This window comes from Pantherophis guttatus, chromosome 7 (genome assembly GCF_059756535.1).
Source record: "Pantherophis guttatus breed Tessera chromosome 7, ASM5975653v1, whole genome shotgun sequence".
Classification (NCBI taxonomy): Eukaryota; Metazoa; Chordata; class Lepidosauria; order Squamata; family Colubridae; genus Pantherophis; species Pantherophis guttatus.
The window spans coordinates 44,944,599-44,961,282 of NC_142069.1; the positions used below are offsets into that span (position 1 = coordinate 44,944,599).

At 34.6% G+C, this 16,684-nt stretch overlaps 1 protein-coding gene and 1 long non-coding RNA gene across 4 annotated transcripts in view; one reads left to right on the forward strand and one right to left on the reverse strand.

Annotated features, from left to right (window-relative positions):
- The window catches only part of LOC132712603 (uncharacterized), a 39,272-nt gene extending 25,780 nt beyond the window's left edge, over nt 1-13,492 (reverse strand). Inside the window, exons 1-2 of the long non-coding RNA XR_009623248.2 lie at nt 13,081-13,492; nt 11,578-11,697 (exon numbers count right to left, since the gene is read on the reverse strand). This is a non-coding gene — a long non-coding RNA (uncharacterized LOC132712603). The remainder of the gene's footprint in view (nt 1-11,577; nt 11,698-13,080) is intronic.
- CAPS2 (calcyphosine 2) overlaps nt 1-14,262 on the forward strand; it is a 39,633-nt gene extending 25,371 nt beyond the window's left edge. For all 3 annotated transcript variants that reach the window (XM_034403556.3, XM_034403555.2, XM_034403558.3), the window contains 9 exons: nt 2,055-2,129; nt 3,039-3,134; nt 3,246-3,339; nt 6,979-7,097; nt 9,888-9,958; nt 10,407-10,561; nt 11,862-11,981; nt 12,529-12,625; nt 13,747-14,262. In XM_034403556.3, coding sequence (XP_034259447.2) covers nt 2,055-2,129; nt 3,039-3,134; nt 3,246-3,339; nt 6,979-7,097; nt 9,888-9,958; nt 10,407-10,561; nt 11,862-11,981; nt 12,529-12,625; nt 13,747-13,922 — 1,003 coding nt within the window. In that variant the 3' untranslated portion in view covers nt 13,923-14,262. The remainder of the gene's footprint in view (nt 1-2,054; nt 2,130-3,038; nt 3,135-3,245; nt 3,340-6,978; nt 7,098-9,887; nt 9,959-10,406; nt 10,562-11,861; nt 11,982-12,528; nt 12,626-13,746) is intronic.
- Nucleotides 14,263-16,684: the final 2,422 nt, after the last annotated feature.

Genomic DNA, 16,684 nt, shown 5'->3' on the forward strand with positions numbered 1-16,684 from the left:
ATGCCTTTATGCAATTCATTTGTAAAATATCTACTGTTATTTTGGAGCATTTTAATCAGGGGTGAAATGCTCCCAGTTCGGACCGGATCACCCGATCCAGTAGCGATGGCGGCAGGTGGTTCGGAGAACCAGAAGCAAAAATCCCTGCCCCTACCTCACCCCCATGCCCAGCTGAGCCGTGTGATCATCAGAGGCTTTTTGTTTTACTTTTAAAAGCATTTTTTCTTCGGCCGAAAAAATGCTTTTAAAAGTAAAACAAAAAGCCTCTGATGATCGCGCGCCTCAGCTGGGTTAGTCAGAGCCTTATGTAGAAAAAATGCTTTTAAAAGGCTCTGACGATCCCATCTGAGTTGCCTGATCGTCAGAGCCTTTTAAAAGCATTTTTTAATAACCTTTTTTCTTTTAAAAGCAAAAAAAAAAAAAAAAGAAAACAAAAGCCTCTGACGATCAGGCAACTCAGATGGGATCGTCAGAGCCTTTTAAAAATGCTTTTAAAAGTTAAAAAAAAAAAAGTTGGCCACGCCCACTCAGTCACATTACTTCCCCACCAAGTCACGCCCACAGAACTGGTAGTAACAAATTTTACATTTCACCACTGATTTTAATCAACTAGGATGCAATGCATTTTTTAAATTAAAAAAGAAAATAAGGAAGACCTAATAGAAGTTTATAAAGTTAAGCACTATAATGAAATTAAATAGGTAGCGGGTACTAGAACCTGGGATCATCCACTCACACTGAATGAAGGGGGATCTGCATAGTCAAAATGTTGTACTTAACATGAATATTTCAGATGTTCATCTATGAAATTAGCTGTCACATGAAGTGATAGACTCCAGCTTAATTTAAATTCATAGATGACAAAAGTGTCAAATTGCTATTAATCATGTGACATCTAAGTAGCATGCTTATAAAAACCAATTGTTCTGAAAAAGCTCAGAATAGTGCTTCCGATTAGTATTTAATTAGACATGGCTATAAATAGATTAATCATGGTTGGAAGCTGGATATGAGAATTAAATAGACTATTAATTCCAGCTCCTTTGTATGTTCAATTGTTTTTATATCTGTTTTTATAAAATTGTAGTCCCCCATCTAGAATTTAATATGCTCGCTCTGAATCTCTATTTAAGGTATGTGATTTTTTTTCTAAAATGAGCTAATCAGGGATAGTGTTTCAGATATACTGTCACTGGGTCTAGCGATCCATATGTATAGTGCAGTCCATACAATGGTTATGTTGATTTTTGTTGGTGCATTGTTTTTACTTTGTTTATAGATTACATGTATATTTTTGTTTCATTGATTTTATGGCTTTTTGCTGTTTTAATAATAATTATTAATTTCCTATAGTCATGAGTTTGAGATGGGCAGTGATATAAATACAACTAAATTAATTAATTAATCAATCAATCAACCTATCAATTAATTAATTAATTAATTTCCATTAGTTTCTTTTCTGGCTAGACTGAATGGTGATTGCTTCTTAGCACATTTAGAATAATAATTTAATGTTAATATATAATATTTGTGTAATGTCTTACTATGTCCATTCACCTATGTGTTCATGCAACCAAGAACTAAGCTTTCCTAAAATGTTCTATGAATGTATTAATTGCTGTGACTAATTTTGTAAAAATATCACTTTTTTATTGAAATTATGAATTATGTGCATATGCACATATTGTATTAAATAAGTAGAATCAACTTTACTGCTAATAGTACTGAGGTACATAGTTTCAATCATTAGTAAGATTTTGTTTAGCATTGATATCTGCTAGAAAGACTTGAAAAGGCTTCAGATTCTTTAAGATACCACTCATAAGCAGTGAAAATATACATAATTCTATAGTTCCAGTGAAATATATAAACCTGTATAGTATTTTAAGATTATTTGTAGTGGTAGTAATCAGAATTTATGTTTTGTCTTTGCTGAATCTTTTCATGATAACTCTATTGAACTCTTCATGAACATGTATATTCTACAAGCAGTTGGCATGCAAAATGACTTGTTTTACTTGCATAATACATGATATTATATATGTGTCTTACAGAATTAAGACTAGGTCAGCACTGACGGAAAATATGCTTTCTAACAAATTACGGTTTGATGGCAGATTAATATTAAGGTATGCGTACAAAACTTTTAAATATTGTTTTCTATTCAGAAGTTGCTACTTCCATAACCACATTTTAGTGCAATTGCTTTCCAATACAATAACATGGCAATATTACAGTTTACATTAGACTTTCATTCAATGTTATTTATACCTCATGGTGATCTTCTGTATGCATATTTTATGAAATCATAATCAGGTGCTAGCTAGACTGATGATAAAATGCTGACTTCCCGGTGTATGCAGGATGGATAAACTAGTAAATAGTATTGTTGTCCTTTAATTGATTGTTGTGGATCTTGTGAATACAATAATTTACTCTGTTAATCTTTACCCCTTATGTCATGATCCAGCAGTGTGATCTATCGCAGCAATTGTTGGTCAAAATTATTTTTACCTTAAATCAGGGGTGAAAGTCAAAAATTTCCCTACTGGTTCTGTGGGCGTGGCTTGGTGGGCATGGCAGGGGAAGGATATTGCAAAATCTCCATTCCCACCCCACTCTGGGGCCAGACAGAGGTGGTATTTGCCAGTTCTCTGAACTACTCAAAATTTCTGCTACCGGTTCTCCAGAACCTGTTAGAATCTGCTGGATTTCACCCCTACCTTAAATACTAAATACTAAAATATGTGATGTTTGGTCCTTAGATCTGTTAAATGGGTGGAGCTTTGAGGCACTGAAAGTAGAGCATTTATAGATAGTGGGCTTATTTGGAAATAACATGCATTCCCCCGTTCTCATATTTTGATCAGGATTAGTGGAGAACTCTCAGCAGAAGAACACATTGGTTAAATTTATATTACACAGACTGGAGTAATATGAGGTTTGCTTAAAATGTAATATTTTTTCTGTCTGCTTGGTAGTTAAGGATTCATTCTGCTTTTTAAAAAAGAAATCTAATCCTTTTTTTTCCATTATAGAAATGGACGTGATGCTTGTCGAGAACTGATTGGATTTTACTTTACTTGTGACAAATCTTTAACTATTTATGAATATCGAAAGTTTGGTAAAAATAGGTATACACACACATATATATATATGTAAAAGTCTTCTCAGAATTTTATTTAGCCATTAATACTTAGTAAAATCACTTCAAGGTTTTTTTTTTTTTTTTAAATTTCATGCAGGACAAATGCTCTACCATTCATTCTGAAGGGTGTTTATATGCATCAGCGTGGACCGAAGAAAGGAAAATCATACTGTCTTAATGATTTCTTTGTTGTAAGTATTGTTGTAAGTCCGGAGGAGGAAAGTATGAGCAACTTTTTGGGTCCAGAAACTGCATGATTGCTTGGTAGTGGGTTTGAGGCATGCAGGTATATGAACAAATGAAATGGTCGTGCAGGGTAAAGAGAAATACTGTTTTTACAGGACTAAGGCGAGAAAATACTTTTAAAAATGTATCACTGGTTCAGTTTTGTTTCTAGAGGCTTTTTGAGCTGGAAGAAGAACAGAACCTTCCTCATATTAAGGAAGGATGGTGTTCCCTCCCTGTAAATGGGCTAAGAAGATTGTGATGGTCTTGAAAATGTGAATATGCTACAAATAATCCCTTATCTTGTTGTGATTCTGCTTGAAATAATTGAATATGAACAGGTCAAAAGCTATTTATTTTCAGTGATCCTGACCAAAATCTACTCTACCTGTGTTAGAACTTATCTTTTCCCCACTTGTACAGTCACTAGGTCATGTCCGATCTTTACTATCCCATGGATCATAGCATTCCAGGCTCCGCTGTCCTCCACTGTCTGCTGGAATTTTCCCAAATTCATGTTCATTGTATCAGTGACACTATCAGATCAGTGACATCTCATCCTCTACTGTTCCCTTCTCCTTTTACCTTCGATCTTTCCCAACATCAGGGTCTTTTTCAAAAACTCCTCTCTTCTCATTAGATGGCCAAGTATTTGAGTTTCAGCTTCAGTATCTGTCCTTCCAAAGAACACTCAGGATTGATTTCCTTTAGGATTGACTGATTTGACTTCCTTGCAGTCCAAGGGACACTTAAGAGTCTTCTTCAGCACCACAATTTGAAAGCATCAATTCTTCAGCTCTTTAGCCTTTCTTATGGTCCAACTCTCAAAACTATACATCAGTATTGGGAAAATCATAACTTTGACTATACAAACCTTTGCTGGCAATGTGATGTCCTTGCTTTTAATAGCTTTCCTCCCAAGGAGGAAGTGTCTTTTAATTTCATGGCTGCAGTGACCGTCTGCAGTGATCTTGGAATCCAGGAAAATAAAATCTGTCTCTGTTTCCATTTCTTCTCCTTTGCCAGGAGGTGATGGGACCAGATGCCATGATCTTAGTTTTTTTAATATTGAGTTTCAAGTCAACTTTTGCACTTTCCTGTTTCACACCCATCAAGAGACTCTTTAGTTTTCTCTTCACTTTCTACCTTTAGAGTGGTATTGTCTGCATATCTAAGGTTGTTGATACTTCCCCTGGCAATCTTAATTTTGGCTGGTGATTCATCCACCCCGTCATTTTGCATGATGTACTCTGCATATAAGTTAAATAAGCAGGGTGACAATATGCAGCCTTGTCATATTTATTTGCCTATTTTGAACCAATCAGTTGTCCCATGTTTTAGTTTTAATTGTTGCTTCTTGACCCACATACAGGCTTCGTGGGAGACAGTTAAGGTGATCTGGTACTCCCATCTCTTTAAGAATTTTCTATAGTTTGTTGTGATCCACACAGTCAAAGGCTTTAGCATAGACAGTGAAGCAGTAGACGTTTTTCTGGAACTTTCTCCATAATTCAGCAAATATTGGCAATTTGATCTGTAGTTCTTCTGCCTCTTTGAAACTTAGCTTGTACTTCTTCCTTCTACTAACTGCTAATTAAATTTATTTCAAAGGGCATAGGCAGTAATATCCAGAATATTGTGGGCTGGTTTAAGATTGTCAGTAATGGGTAGGCAATGATACTTTATTTTCAATTGTTGCTTTCATTTTTTTCTTGAATATTTTCAGTGTTCATTGTTAGATGGATTATTAATATGACCTGTTTTTCAAACCATGATTTAATATACTTTGAGAATGCAGGTAGATATTTTTATCTGATTACATTGATCAAATCCACAACTAAAATAATGTTCAGAAAGATCTTGCTCTAATTCTTTAGTTGCAAGCTAAATAAAAAGTTACTTGTTTTTTAGTTGCTTTAAGGCTACATATCTTCCCTTTGCCACAAGAGGGCAGACGGCCAGTTGACGAAGATTACTGAGCTCAACTTGTACTAGCTTTTATGATTAAATGAATAGGATTGTGTTGCTTCTTAAAGAGATTAATCCTTATTTATTTAATTTGGTAAAACATAAACCAACTTTTTAATCAAAGTGTTAATCAAAACGCATGCACTGGAACATCTAAAAATGGAGGAATTTACTGGTGTAGGTGTTTATGGCTGGTTTCTGTTGGGCAATATTGAACTTTAGGATTTAAGTTAATAGACATAGACCATGGGGACTAAACCCTGATGCTGAACCTTGCCCAACAAAGGAATTTCTTTCAAAATATAGTTATTTGTCTCTTTTTTAGAATTCAAAAAATTATTACTAATAACAATAGAGTAATGATGTTTATTAGAGGAACATTCAGGCTGTAAAGGAATGTGTACATAGAGTCATTTGTCATTGTATTAACCTGACAGTAATTTGGGTAACAAAACAATATTAGAACATTTGGAATTTACAGCATAAAATCTTGGGAGTATGAATTTGTACATTAAACTGAAGAAGTGTTAACTACAGCAGATAATAGTGTTCTATATCCTTAATAGAATCATTCAATGAATATCGGAATGAAGAATACTTATGCCTTAGTAAATGCATATATTGGATGTTGATACATAGTCTCTGATGTGGCTATAACTGATAATAGCAAGAGTCTGTAGTCATGATTAGCAACCTGTGACAATTATTTTTACCTGTTGGAAATCTGTGTAATTTTCATAGCCTGAAAACTATACTGTTCACACACCATGCATTCTATGTTATGTTTTGTCAACATCTTAATATATACACTTGATTAAGAGAAAAAAATAAATCAATTAAAAGAAAAATACAAGAGGTATTCATCTGGAATTACTGTATGAAAAAGTATATATGGATTTTGTTCCTGATTCTTTGAAGATTATAGATTTCTCAGAATTACATTTTTTTTAATATAAAGAATGTTACATCTGCATACAACTGGAAGTCGACTAATTGAATCAAGATATTACTTTCTTTCAATTTGTCAAATAAGTTACAAAAGACTCGAGGAACTGAAGAACTTAAAATATTTTTTTGTTATACTGTATGAGAAACAGAATTTTTCTGTTCTGTTCATCTATAATGATAAGGAATTCAGTTCTTAACCTTGAATAAATTCTGCTTCCCCTGGATCTCAAAAGAATATTTTAGTCTTGAAATTTATAATCCTGCTCTCCAACTCTTATCAGCTGTGCGATATTAAGTCCAGAGACAATAAGTACAACAGTCAAAATCATGGAAGTTAGATGTTGTCTGTTAGTAAACAAGAGCATTGTGAGAGAAAAGTGGCTTATTTAGAGGAGATCATTTGGAGACAGGGAGAGTGAACAAAATGTTAATATATAATTGGGCAGGCGTGCAGCAGAAAAGATAACTGAAGACAGAACAGTAGACAGATGTTGTTCATTAAAATTACTATCCTTGCAGAAAACTGAATGCATAACAGATGTTTTTGTTTGGTATTGCATCATGCTTTCTAGTTTCTCAAAGTCAGACATCTTTGAAATAATTCACCTCTTTAAGATTGTACTGATACTTTGTGGAATAAACTAAAAATTGACTGTACTTTTAAATCATTCTTATATAATTGATCACAGGGGGCAGACCTAACTTTTTTGAGCCTTCAGCATCCTGGCCTTCCTGAAAGTGTTAAGCAGAAACCATTGTTTACAATCCGTGTCACAAATATTGATGAAATGGCTAGAACTTTTCTAAAGTAAGTGGAATTAGACTATCTGCTCATGAATCCTCTTTATTGATCAAAAATATTTTATATATCTATTGCCTTGAGAGTTGTTTGTATTTCTCCAGCATAAATGTTAATACCAGATTAGAGGTACACATAGCAGAATATTAATATATGATTGGGTCTTTGTAGAAGATAAAAACTCCTCCAGAACACAGAAAAAATGTGTGAGTACATCTAACATTATTTTGTTATAGTTATTGTTTCTAAGAAATGCAATTTTGAATTTGTTTGAAGAGAGATACGATACAATTCAAAATGGCATCTTATTTTTTTTCATTTCAGGTCAAAGTTAATTTCCCCCTCAAATTGCAGTCTTATATAATTCAAATAAATAAGAATTGCAGAACTATATGTAATGTAGGTCCCTCAGAAATATTGTAATTATATATCCAAGAATTCCAAATCAGTTCTTAACACATATGAAGAAAATTTGATTATTTAAGACTAATTTAATAGTTTCATTTCAAAAGTGAGAATTAATTGGCAGTTACATTATTGTTTATAAAGGAAAACCTGTAAATAGAGGAAAAGAATTTCCAATGTCTTACTGTAATGGTTATTTCATGCTTCTGTCTGATTCTTGTTGCTCTTTCTAGAACTTTAATGATAGTCTAATAAATGTAAGATATTAGAAATAAATCAATAGGAGTTATTTGGGATAAGAAAAAGAATATGCTATAATCTTAAAAAATAGTAGATTAGCAGATATAGCGACTGAGATAATACATTACTTTGATATATAATGTAGTTTATTTGGCTTTGCCAAATAATTCATAGGGGATGCGGTGGCTCAGTGGCTAAGATGCTGAGCTTGTCGATCAGAAAGGTCGGCAGTTCGGCGGTTCAAATCCCTAGCCCTGCGTAATGGGGTGAGCTCCCATTACTTGAACCAGCTTCTGCCAACCTAGCAGTTCGAAAGCATGTAAAAATGCAAGTATAAAAATAGGGACCACCATGCGCCTTTGGCGTTTAGTCATGCTGGCCACATGACCACTGGTGAGGAGCTGTTGTTACTACCTAGCACTGGTGTTGATTAAGTAAAAAGTGCATGTCAAAATAAACAACAATGGAATACCAAATGCACAAATCAAGGACCTGGACCTGGCTTTGATATGAAGCCTAATATAATGCAAAGATACTACATTTGATCTTAGCCAAAGGCCAAGAATGTGAAGTGTAACATACAGTAGCTTTGATGCTATCACACAGTAACAACTCAAATCTATTAACACAAAATCCCCTTCCTATCTCATACCTTCTATTATGGCTTAGGCCCAGGATACCTGGCGGACCATCTGCGGCCAGCGATAGCTCCACATCGCCTGGTGCGTTCTCACAGGGAGGGCCTCCTTGGGGTCCCGTCGGCCAGAGTGTGTCAACTGGTGACTCCCAGGTAGCGGGCCTTCTCTGTGGGCACGCCTACTCTGTGGAATCAGCTCCCCCTGGAGCTCCGGGTGGCTCCTGACCTTCGCTCCTTCCACTGTGATCTTAAAACATGGTTATTTGGCCTGGCCGGATTGGACTGAAGGGGTTTTAAATGTGATTTTAATGGATTCTTATATTTGTTATATTTTATAATTGAATTTGTGTATTTATTGTTGTGAGCCGCCCTGAGTCCTTTGGAGAGAGGGCAGCATACAAGCCTAAATAATAAATAATAAATAAATAATAAATTATCCTGACTAGAAAATATCCCCAAATGAGATTATTGGTTTAATTCTCAAGATTTAAGATTAAGATTAAGATAATTTTATTTCTATACCGCCCCTCTCCCGAAGGACTTGGGGCGGTGCACAGCCAAGTAAAAACACAATACAAACATCATAATTAAATTTAAAAATTATTAAAATTCTTACATATGCGGCCAAAATTCGTTAAAAACCCCAAAATTTAAAAACTCCAAATTTAAAACTCCATTACAAAGATAGCCCTGCCTGTCGGAAGAGCAGGGTCTTGAGGGCACAGCGAAACACTCGGAGGTCAGAGATTGTGCGTATTTCCGGGGGCAGTTTGTTCCAAAGGGCAGGGGCTCCCACAGAGAAGGCTCTCCCCCTGGGTGTCGCCAGCCGACATAATTTGGCCGATGGTACCCTGAGGAGTCCCTCTCTGTGGGAGCGAACTGGTTTAGCTTGAACAAGTTAAGATTTTATTTATAATTTTATAATTCTTTAAGAAACAGAATAATTCTGAACTTGTTTTTTCCAATACATATACTCAAAACTGGAATTTATAACTCATAATTGGAATTTAAGGTGAAATTACATATCTACTGGACTCTTTCACCTGTGTACTAATCTGGTTAAAATGTAGCTTCAAAGTTCAAAAGAAGGGCCTATACCCCATTATATAAATCATCAATCTGGGCTTTGTTCAAGCTGAGTGAGTTTTAATAATCACGTTAACTGGGTAAGCAAATAACTCCTAAATAAATAAGGGTCTGTATTTCAAAAACTGTCCCACCTTTCAAGAGTAAATACCGATGTCTCTTCATTGCATCTTTGAAGCCATCTTACAGTGCTTTACTGCCTGCATGTATTCCTGCATAAAATACTTTCGTATCTTGCTACATTTGGGAGGCTAATTTTAAAACATTAGAATAAGTTTATTTCAAACTTTTTAGATAATATAAATACTTATAAAATATTTTACAAATCAGAACATCTGTTTTTCCTTTGTGATTTATTTGTAGAATATAATACATATTTATGAATGTAACCTTCTGTATTTATGACTGCTTAACAAATGCATATATTTTAGGACCTATAATGTGGAAAATGAGGAAAATCCTATTGAAGATGATCGGAAGAAAACTTTGAGGAATATTCAAGGTTTGTATATTCTGTTTGCTATAAATTTTTGTCTATGAGTTCTATAAAAATATTTTCATGGAACCTAGATTGTACTTTATTCTACAGTAATTGTATTTCAGTATACTTTCAGAATAGGGTTTTGATTATAGGTAATATAATTTTTTGATATAGAAAAAATAGTGAGAATTTTCTTTAATATTAGTAATGTTCTGTCAGAATGGGATAATTCTTTATGTGTAGAATATCCTAGGACAAATTCTGAGTATCTCCAGTAATTTCCTAATATAGCAGGATTAGAAAATAATTCTTTTTTGGCTTATCATACTATGTCATACTAATTAAAAGGCAATATTGAGGTAGATTAGATCATACTTTTACATATTTGAAAACAATTATTGTACTTAAGAGAAGTACTTAAGAGAAAAAAAGCATAATTTTAATCAACTATTTAAAATTTCTTCTCTAGATAATTTGAGAACAAAATTAAGTAAAAGAGGAGTTCGTATTATTTCAGGACTAGGAAAATATTTCCGTGAACTGGACAAGAAGCAAAATGGAAATATTACAAAAGCAGACTACAGGCAAGCACTAAAAGTATTTCATTTAGAAGTGACCGAAGAGGTATGTCAAAATCCTTATATATGGATAAGGGTAGATACAATTTAATAGGCATTACTTCAACATGGTGGTATGTAATTCATGAGCAATTTGGAAAGATTGAAAGATACAATTTATTGAAAAGGAATGGGCCAGACGAAGTGGGACGATGAGATGGCAGTGTATATAAAGAACTTGTACAATTTTTCAGATTTGGGAATTTAAGAGATTCCAATTAGAGTTTTAATATGATAGGAAAAAATAGTGATATTATTGCAAGATGGCCTGTGGACCACCTAGCCAGGCAGAAGACTTGATAATACCCTCCAGGACCAAAGTACAAGGCTTTCATGATTTTGGGCTATTTTGCATTGTTCTTTACAGTCATTATGTTTATTGCTTATATTCTTATGTATTTCAATCTGATGTTACTCTATGTAAGTTGTAGTTAGCAAATTGACCAATATGAATGCATGCATATATAAATAAGCAATATAATACTAAAAGGATCTTAGTTACTTAGAAATTCATAGAAAGAAACTCTTGAGCTTGGGGAACAGGCAGGACCAGCCTGCTGCTTACTTTCTGCTGCTTACTTTTAGGCCATATTCTCTTTCTGTTGATGTGCCCCTGGCCTGTGGCCTACCTGAGGCTACTCTGGGTTTTATGTGCCTTCATTCTTGAAGTAGCTTTGAAGAATGCTCTTCTGTGTCTCTGAAAACCATGTAAAGCATGCCCCATTCTTGCATGATTTTCAGAGACTCCAGAGATTGTGTGAGAACACAGCCCTCTCATGCAACTTTTGGTGGGTCTAAAGGCTGCATGACAGCACATCCCATTCTTGCACACTGTAGCCTCCAAAAATTGTACAAGAACAGGACACATTTCAAGAATAGTTACTGGTTATCGGTGAATGCTAGCATGTCATCCAAAACATAGTGATGTATATCACTTTTGACATGCATGCTATAGGCTCATCACCACTGTTCTAGCCAATAGGAGAGAGCTGTAACATAAGCTGGAGATGAATTACTACTTACCTTCCTGGTTGTTGTTGTTACAGTAAATATGAAGAAAGTGAATGAAGCTAGTTAGTCTTTGTCTCCCCTTGTACAACCTGATGGATTGTTTGACCTGCTGCTTTGGTGACATCTGAAACACTAAATATTAATGATGGTATTTTAATATTTACATCAATTTTTTTTAAGAAATGCCCAATTTTCAGATGAATGCACTGAAGCATTAATTTGGGTTTTGCTAATGTTTATGTCACAGTACTTATTATGTATGCAGCACTTAATTTGACTTTGTATTTTAAATTTAGGAATTTGAATCTTTATGGTTAGTTCTACATGATGACAATAATGGTGAACTTGATTACACTGAATTTACTCATGCTATTCTTGGAGAAATGAATGAATACAGAAAAGCATTTGTTAGGAAAGTAAGTAATCTTATTTTAAGACTATAATTCCTGTGTTAAAAGTTGAATACTCTTAATCCCTATAATGCTTCACTGGTTTTGGGCGGGAGAATGTCAAGATTTGATTTACTGTGAGAAAAATTCTTTCTGTGTCATCTGAAGAAAATTGTCAGTGTTAAAATAAGTGAGTCAGTGAGAAAATTCTTTACTGTTTATGCAACAGGGAAAATGTGTTAAGCAATTGGTAGTGTTGACAAAAAAAAACTCTTTCAGATTTCTAAGTAGAAAATATATTGTTATAAGATATTGATTGAACAAAACTTACTGTTCTGAGGAAATTTTAAAAGCTTACTTGCACTGATTTCAGTTACCCAATTACTTCTTTAATTTCTCTCTTTTTCCAAACATTTATGTAAGGTCAGCTATTCCATAAATATAGATTCTACATGTAGCATGTTGATTTAATTTTGTTAATATTACTTTGTTTATTTTTATGTAAAAATACCAGATGTGTACAAACATTTGTTCCATATATTTGATGCTCACATTTTTTTCTGATTATTTTTAGGCTTATATGAAGCTGGATTACAATAAGATTGGCAGGGTCCCTATGGTAGATATCAAGAAATGTTATTGTGCTAGAAAACATCCTCAGGTTATAGCAGGTATCTATCTACTACTAAAATTCTTGTTGTCATAACTAGGTAAAAACTAGGTGCATTAGAAGGGCAACCATTTTTGAATCTAGGTATCTCAAATCAGGTACTTTACAGATCTAAAATCTGGGACCTATGACTCCCAAGAGAATGAAATTTATGAAATTTGTGGTTGCTTCAGTGCTACTGGCTGTTACTGTGGTCATGTGATCTTCATTTCCAGTGTTCCATGACAGTTTCCCAGCCAGTTTTGCAGTTCCTTGCTCTATCCCCCACCCAGCAGCAGCCACTTCCTTGCATCCTTCTTGACCTATTCTACCTTCCCGCAGATCTTACCCATCCCACCCTCAACTCTTGTACACCCATGGGAACCCTTCCCAACCTACACAGTCATCTGTGCATGCTCCCCATCCCATGCGACATATATGGCACACACCCACATATCAGGTGTGGGTTCTACTTACCTTTACTTTTGCATGTTTCTGCGCATGCACAGAAGCCCCTTGATGACGTCGGGGCAGGTGGGCGGAGCCTCCTGCCGGTTTTACTACCGGTTCTATAGAACCGGACAGAACCGGGAGCAACCCACCACTGCCACATATCCTTCCAAATCTAGATGGCACCTCCCACACATCTCATGTACATTCCTGACCTGCACCCCTGTGCATCCCCTCTCTTCCTCCCCTACTTAGAAGCAGCATCTTCCCTGACTGCCAACATAATGATGCTTATTTCTTTCAGCATCTTCGGAAACCGAAGCATGCCCAGGGCCTTCATTTGGTGTATATTGTAGTCTACTATATTTGAGAAAGACATTACAAAGTTTGGGATAAATTTAGGCTTAAAGTATGAGACAGAATTATTGTAAGCATCTGTGCAGTGACATTACAAAACAAAGCAATCCTTCTGTTCTGCATTTGCATACTGATGTTGTATGCAAGTATCTAAGTAACAACAATTTGCATTGTGACATGGTGATGCACATTTTGTCATTTGCCTCCTGGACTCCTACACAAGTTACTTTTAGTAAGATATCCCTTGAATTTTCTATCTTAACTTGCTTTTCTTTAGAAGTCTTTTTTATTTGACATGCTTAGTAACAACTTTAATAGTAAGAAATATTTTAACAGGTAATGCAACAGAGGAAGAAATTAAATCTTCATTTCTCGAAACACTGGAGGATGCCTGCAGCAATCCCAGTGAAGTTTCCTTTGGTGAATTTGAGGATTATTATGAAGGATTAAGTATTGACATTCTGGATGATGAAGATTTTATTAACATATTAAGGAATCCCTGGGGAATTTAGAAGTGAAAAATATAATGTAAAAATTAGGAATAGAGACTCTGAACATTGTTAACTTTCTAAATAGCTTTAATAAATTGGTGTTCGTAATCTGAAGATACAGTAATGTTTAAAGCATGGCTTGTTTCTCTTCCTGCAACATTAAAATAGTATTTATTTATTTATTTTTATCAAATTGCCTCAGACCATATCCCATGTAATACAATAATATGTTTAATCAATGAATTGTGAAACTGGGTAAAAGAATATATATATACAAGATAGAACTATAATGTTGTGCTATGTTAAAATAATTGTATCACAAGTCATATATGAAGGCCCTTTATTAAAATGAATTTTTTTATTTTGGTTGTCTTGTTAGTGACTATTTTAATCCCATAATATATAAGCATAGTTTAGGTTGATTCTATCTGTCCAGATAGAACAGCATGTTTAAGTGACCCTAACCCTAACCCAAAGATATATTTTGTTTTAGTTAATTTAGTGCAGTCAGATAGTACAGAAAGTCCTTTATGAATATATTCTTAGAACTTTTTAAAAGCCTATGTATGTACATAGAAACAAAACTGTCTCTTTGTGTACTTTGTAATTCACTAATTCCACTGTTTATATGTGTGGGGTTTTTACTTAAAATATAATATAATGTGCTTTTTAAATTCATTTAAATACTGTATCTAGATTTTTAGTATTTGATTTTAAAATTTAAAATTTGATTTTAATATTCCTTCAGTATGTAATAATTCAATTCTACGATTATCATAATATGTTAACTTTGCTCAAACGTATTCAATTTAAATAACAGTTTAATTGATCTTAACTAATTTGTTGCCAGAACCTTTTCGGAACCAAAAAATAGATTTATCCTCTGTTAAATCCTGGACATGCAGATGTGAATTTTCAGAGATCTATCGTTTAGAATACCATTAATCAGTCATATATAATCTATGTGATTCAGACGTCCTCAAGGCCACATAACAGTAGTATTTGTGTTCACCTCCAAGTCTTGAGAGCTTGAACTTGGGAGGTTGGGAGGGGGAAAAAATCATGCTATTTTAAAACCATTTCATGAAGTCAGCCAAAATATATTCTCTGTAGGCTAAGATATTTTTAAAAAGCTCATTCAAGCCACAGGAGAAAGTCTCAAAAACAGACAAATGCTGCTGGAGTTGTGTGAAAGCTATGTTCAGTTTGTCTGCAGAAGATTTAAAGTTCCACCTGAGGGGGGAAAGTGGAGCCTTTCTATATATACACTCATCAGGATGCATGTAGGGATTGAATGGAACTCAGGAGTCTGAGCAAGGATTACTGTTTCAAACTTTATTGATTCATCCATTCCACTGGAAAACAATGCTTTTCTACTAACAAAAGATGAAGGGAAATAGGCCTGTGTCGAGAGGCTAAATTACTGAGTGACAGGATTGAGGATTCTTCTGATGTAATTTTCTAATTGACCAGATTAGATAGCTGCCAAGAAGGTACATAAGGAACAACAGAGGAGAAGACCCGCAGCGGGAGGTTTCAACACAATCAATACTTATGGAAATAGCGCCTAGTAGTACTCTTGGCAGCCTACTTCAGGGTACAGTATGCTTTCAGCGCCTGATGATGAGAATAACAGAATATGACTTTACCTTTTATTTAGCTAAATTTAATGTGATAATTTTTCAGAAGACCTGGATGCAAGAAGTAACTAATCTTAATGGATTTTATTAGACCTCCCTGACAAAAGGAAGTCAAGGCAGAAGATACAATAGTGAGGGGCTCAGAATATTTATTTCTACCAAATTCTAAGTTTTGGAAATTAACCCATTGAATTTTGCAATAGCAGCATTAATAAAATTCAGCCACTGCAATCTTATGGCACATCACCCCCTCCCCCGAGAATCTGTTTAAGAACTAATCATCATTGATATGTCAGTAATTTCAGTGTCAGAAGTGGGTGAGTAATGCAAAGAATTTCCACAATGTCTTCCATATCTAGAATCTTTCCACTTTCCTGCTTGCCATTCTCAATCTGCTGCTATCTAACTATGCTGAATTGTATTTAGTGCAGATCTTCAGCAGGCTGAATCTGATTATTTTAAATGGTGTCACTAAAGGAGATTATCTTGAGGCATTTATTTGGGGAGATGTACATCTATGACTACCCTGGGTTATAGTGACTGGCACTTACAACTTTTTGTAATTTGTAAATAGTAGAAAACTGATTGAAAGATTACTACTATCATGAACTTCAAGCCTCCATCAAACAGGGCAAGAAATATGTTTTTCATCCTGCAGTATAAACAGATGTGAAACTGCTTCTTATTTAAGGTAGTTAATGCAAATATGGCAGAAATGTTGAATTAGATGCAAATTTTACAACTCGGAGCATCTATTGTAGAGACACTAATTGATTTAGAGTCCTCAATTGGAGCATTCCTTACTGGCTGATTTCCATTCATAGATAATTAAGGACAGTGTTAAGTATAAAATACTCTGAATGATACAGTGCTAATTGTGACTAATCATCAACTTGGATATTTCTAGATTTTTTTTAAATAGTACAAGTATCTGATTGCAAACTAAAATAGTTAGCTAGAGAGCAGGGCTTGATTTATTTACTAACTTCAGCAAAGTTCAACAATCCTCCCATTTGAAAAATGGTATCTGCCTTTCTATATACTTCTACCTATCCCAGTAGGAAAGTGGAAGGAGTTCATCCACCTGGTATATGCAGGAAATTTGAACTGAATGGTCCTAGAAAGATTTGGTCTTCTTCCATC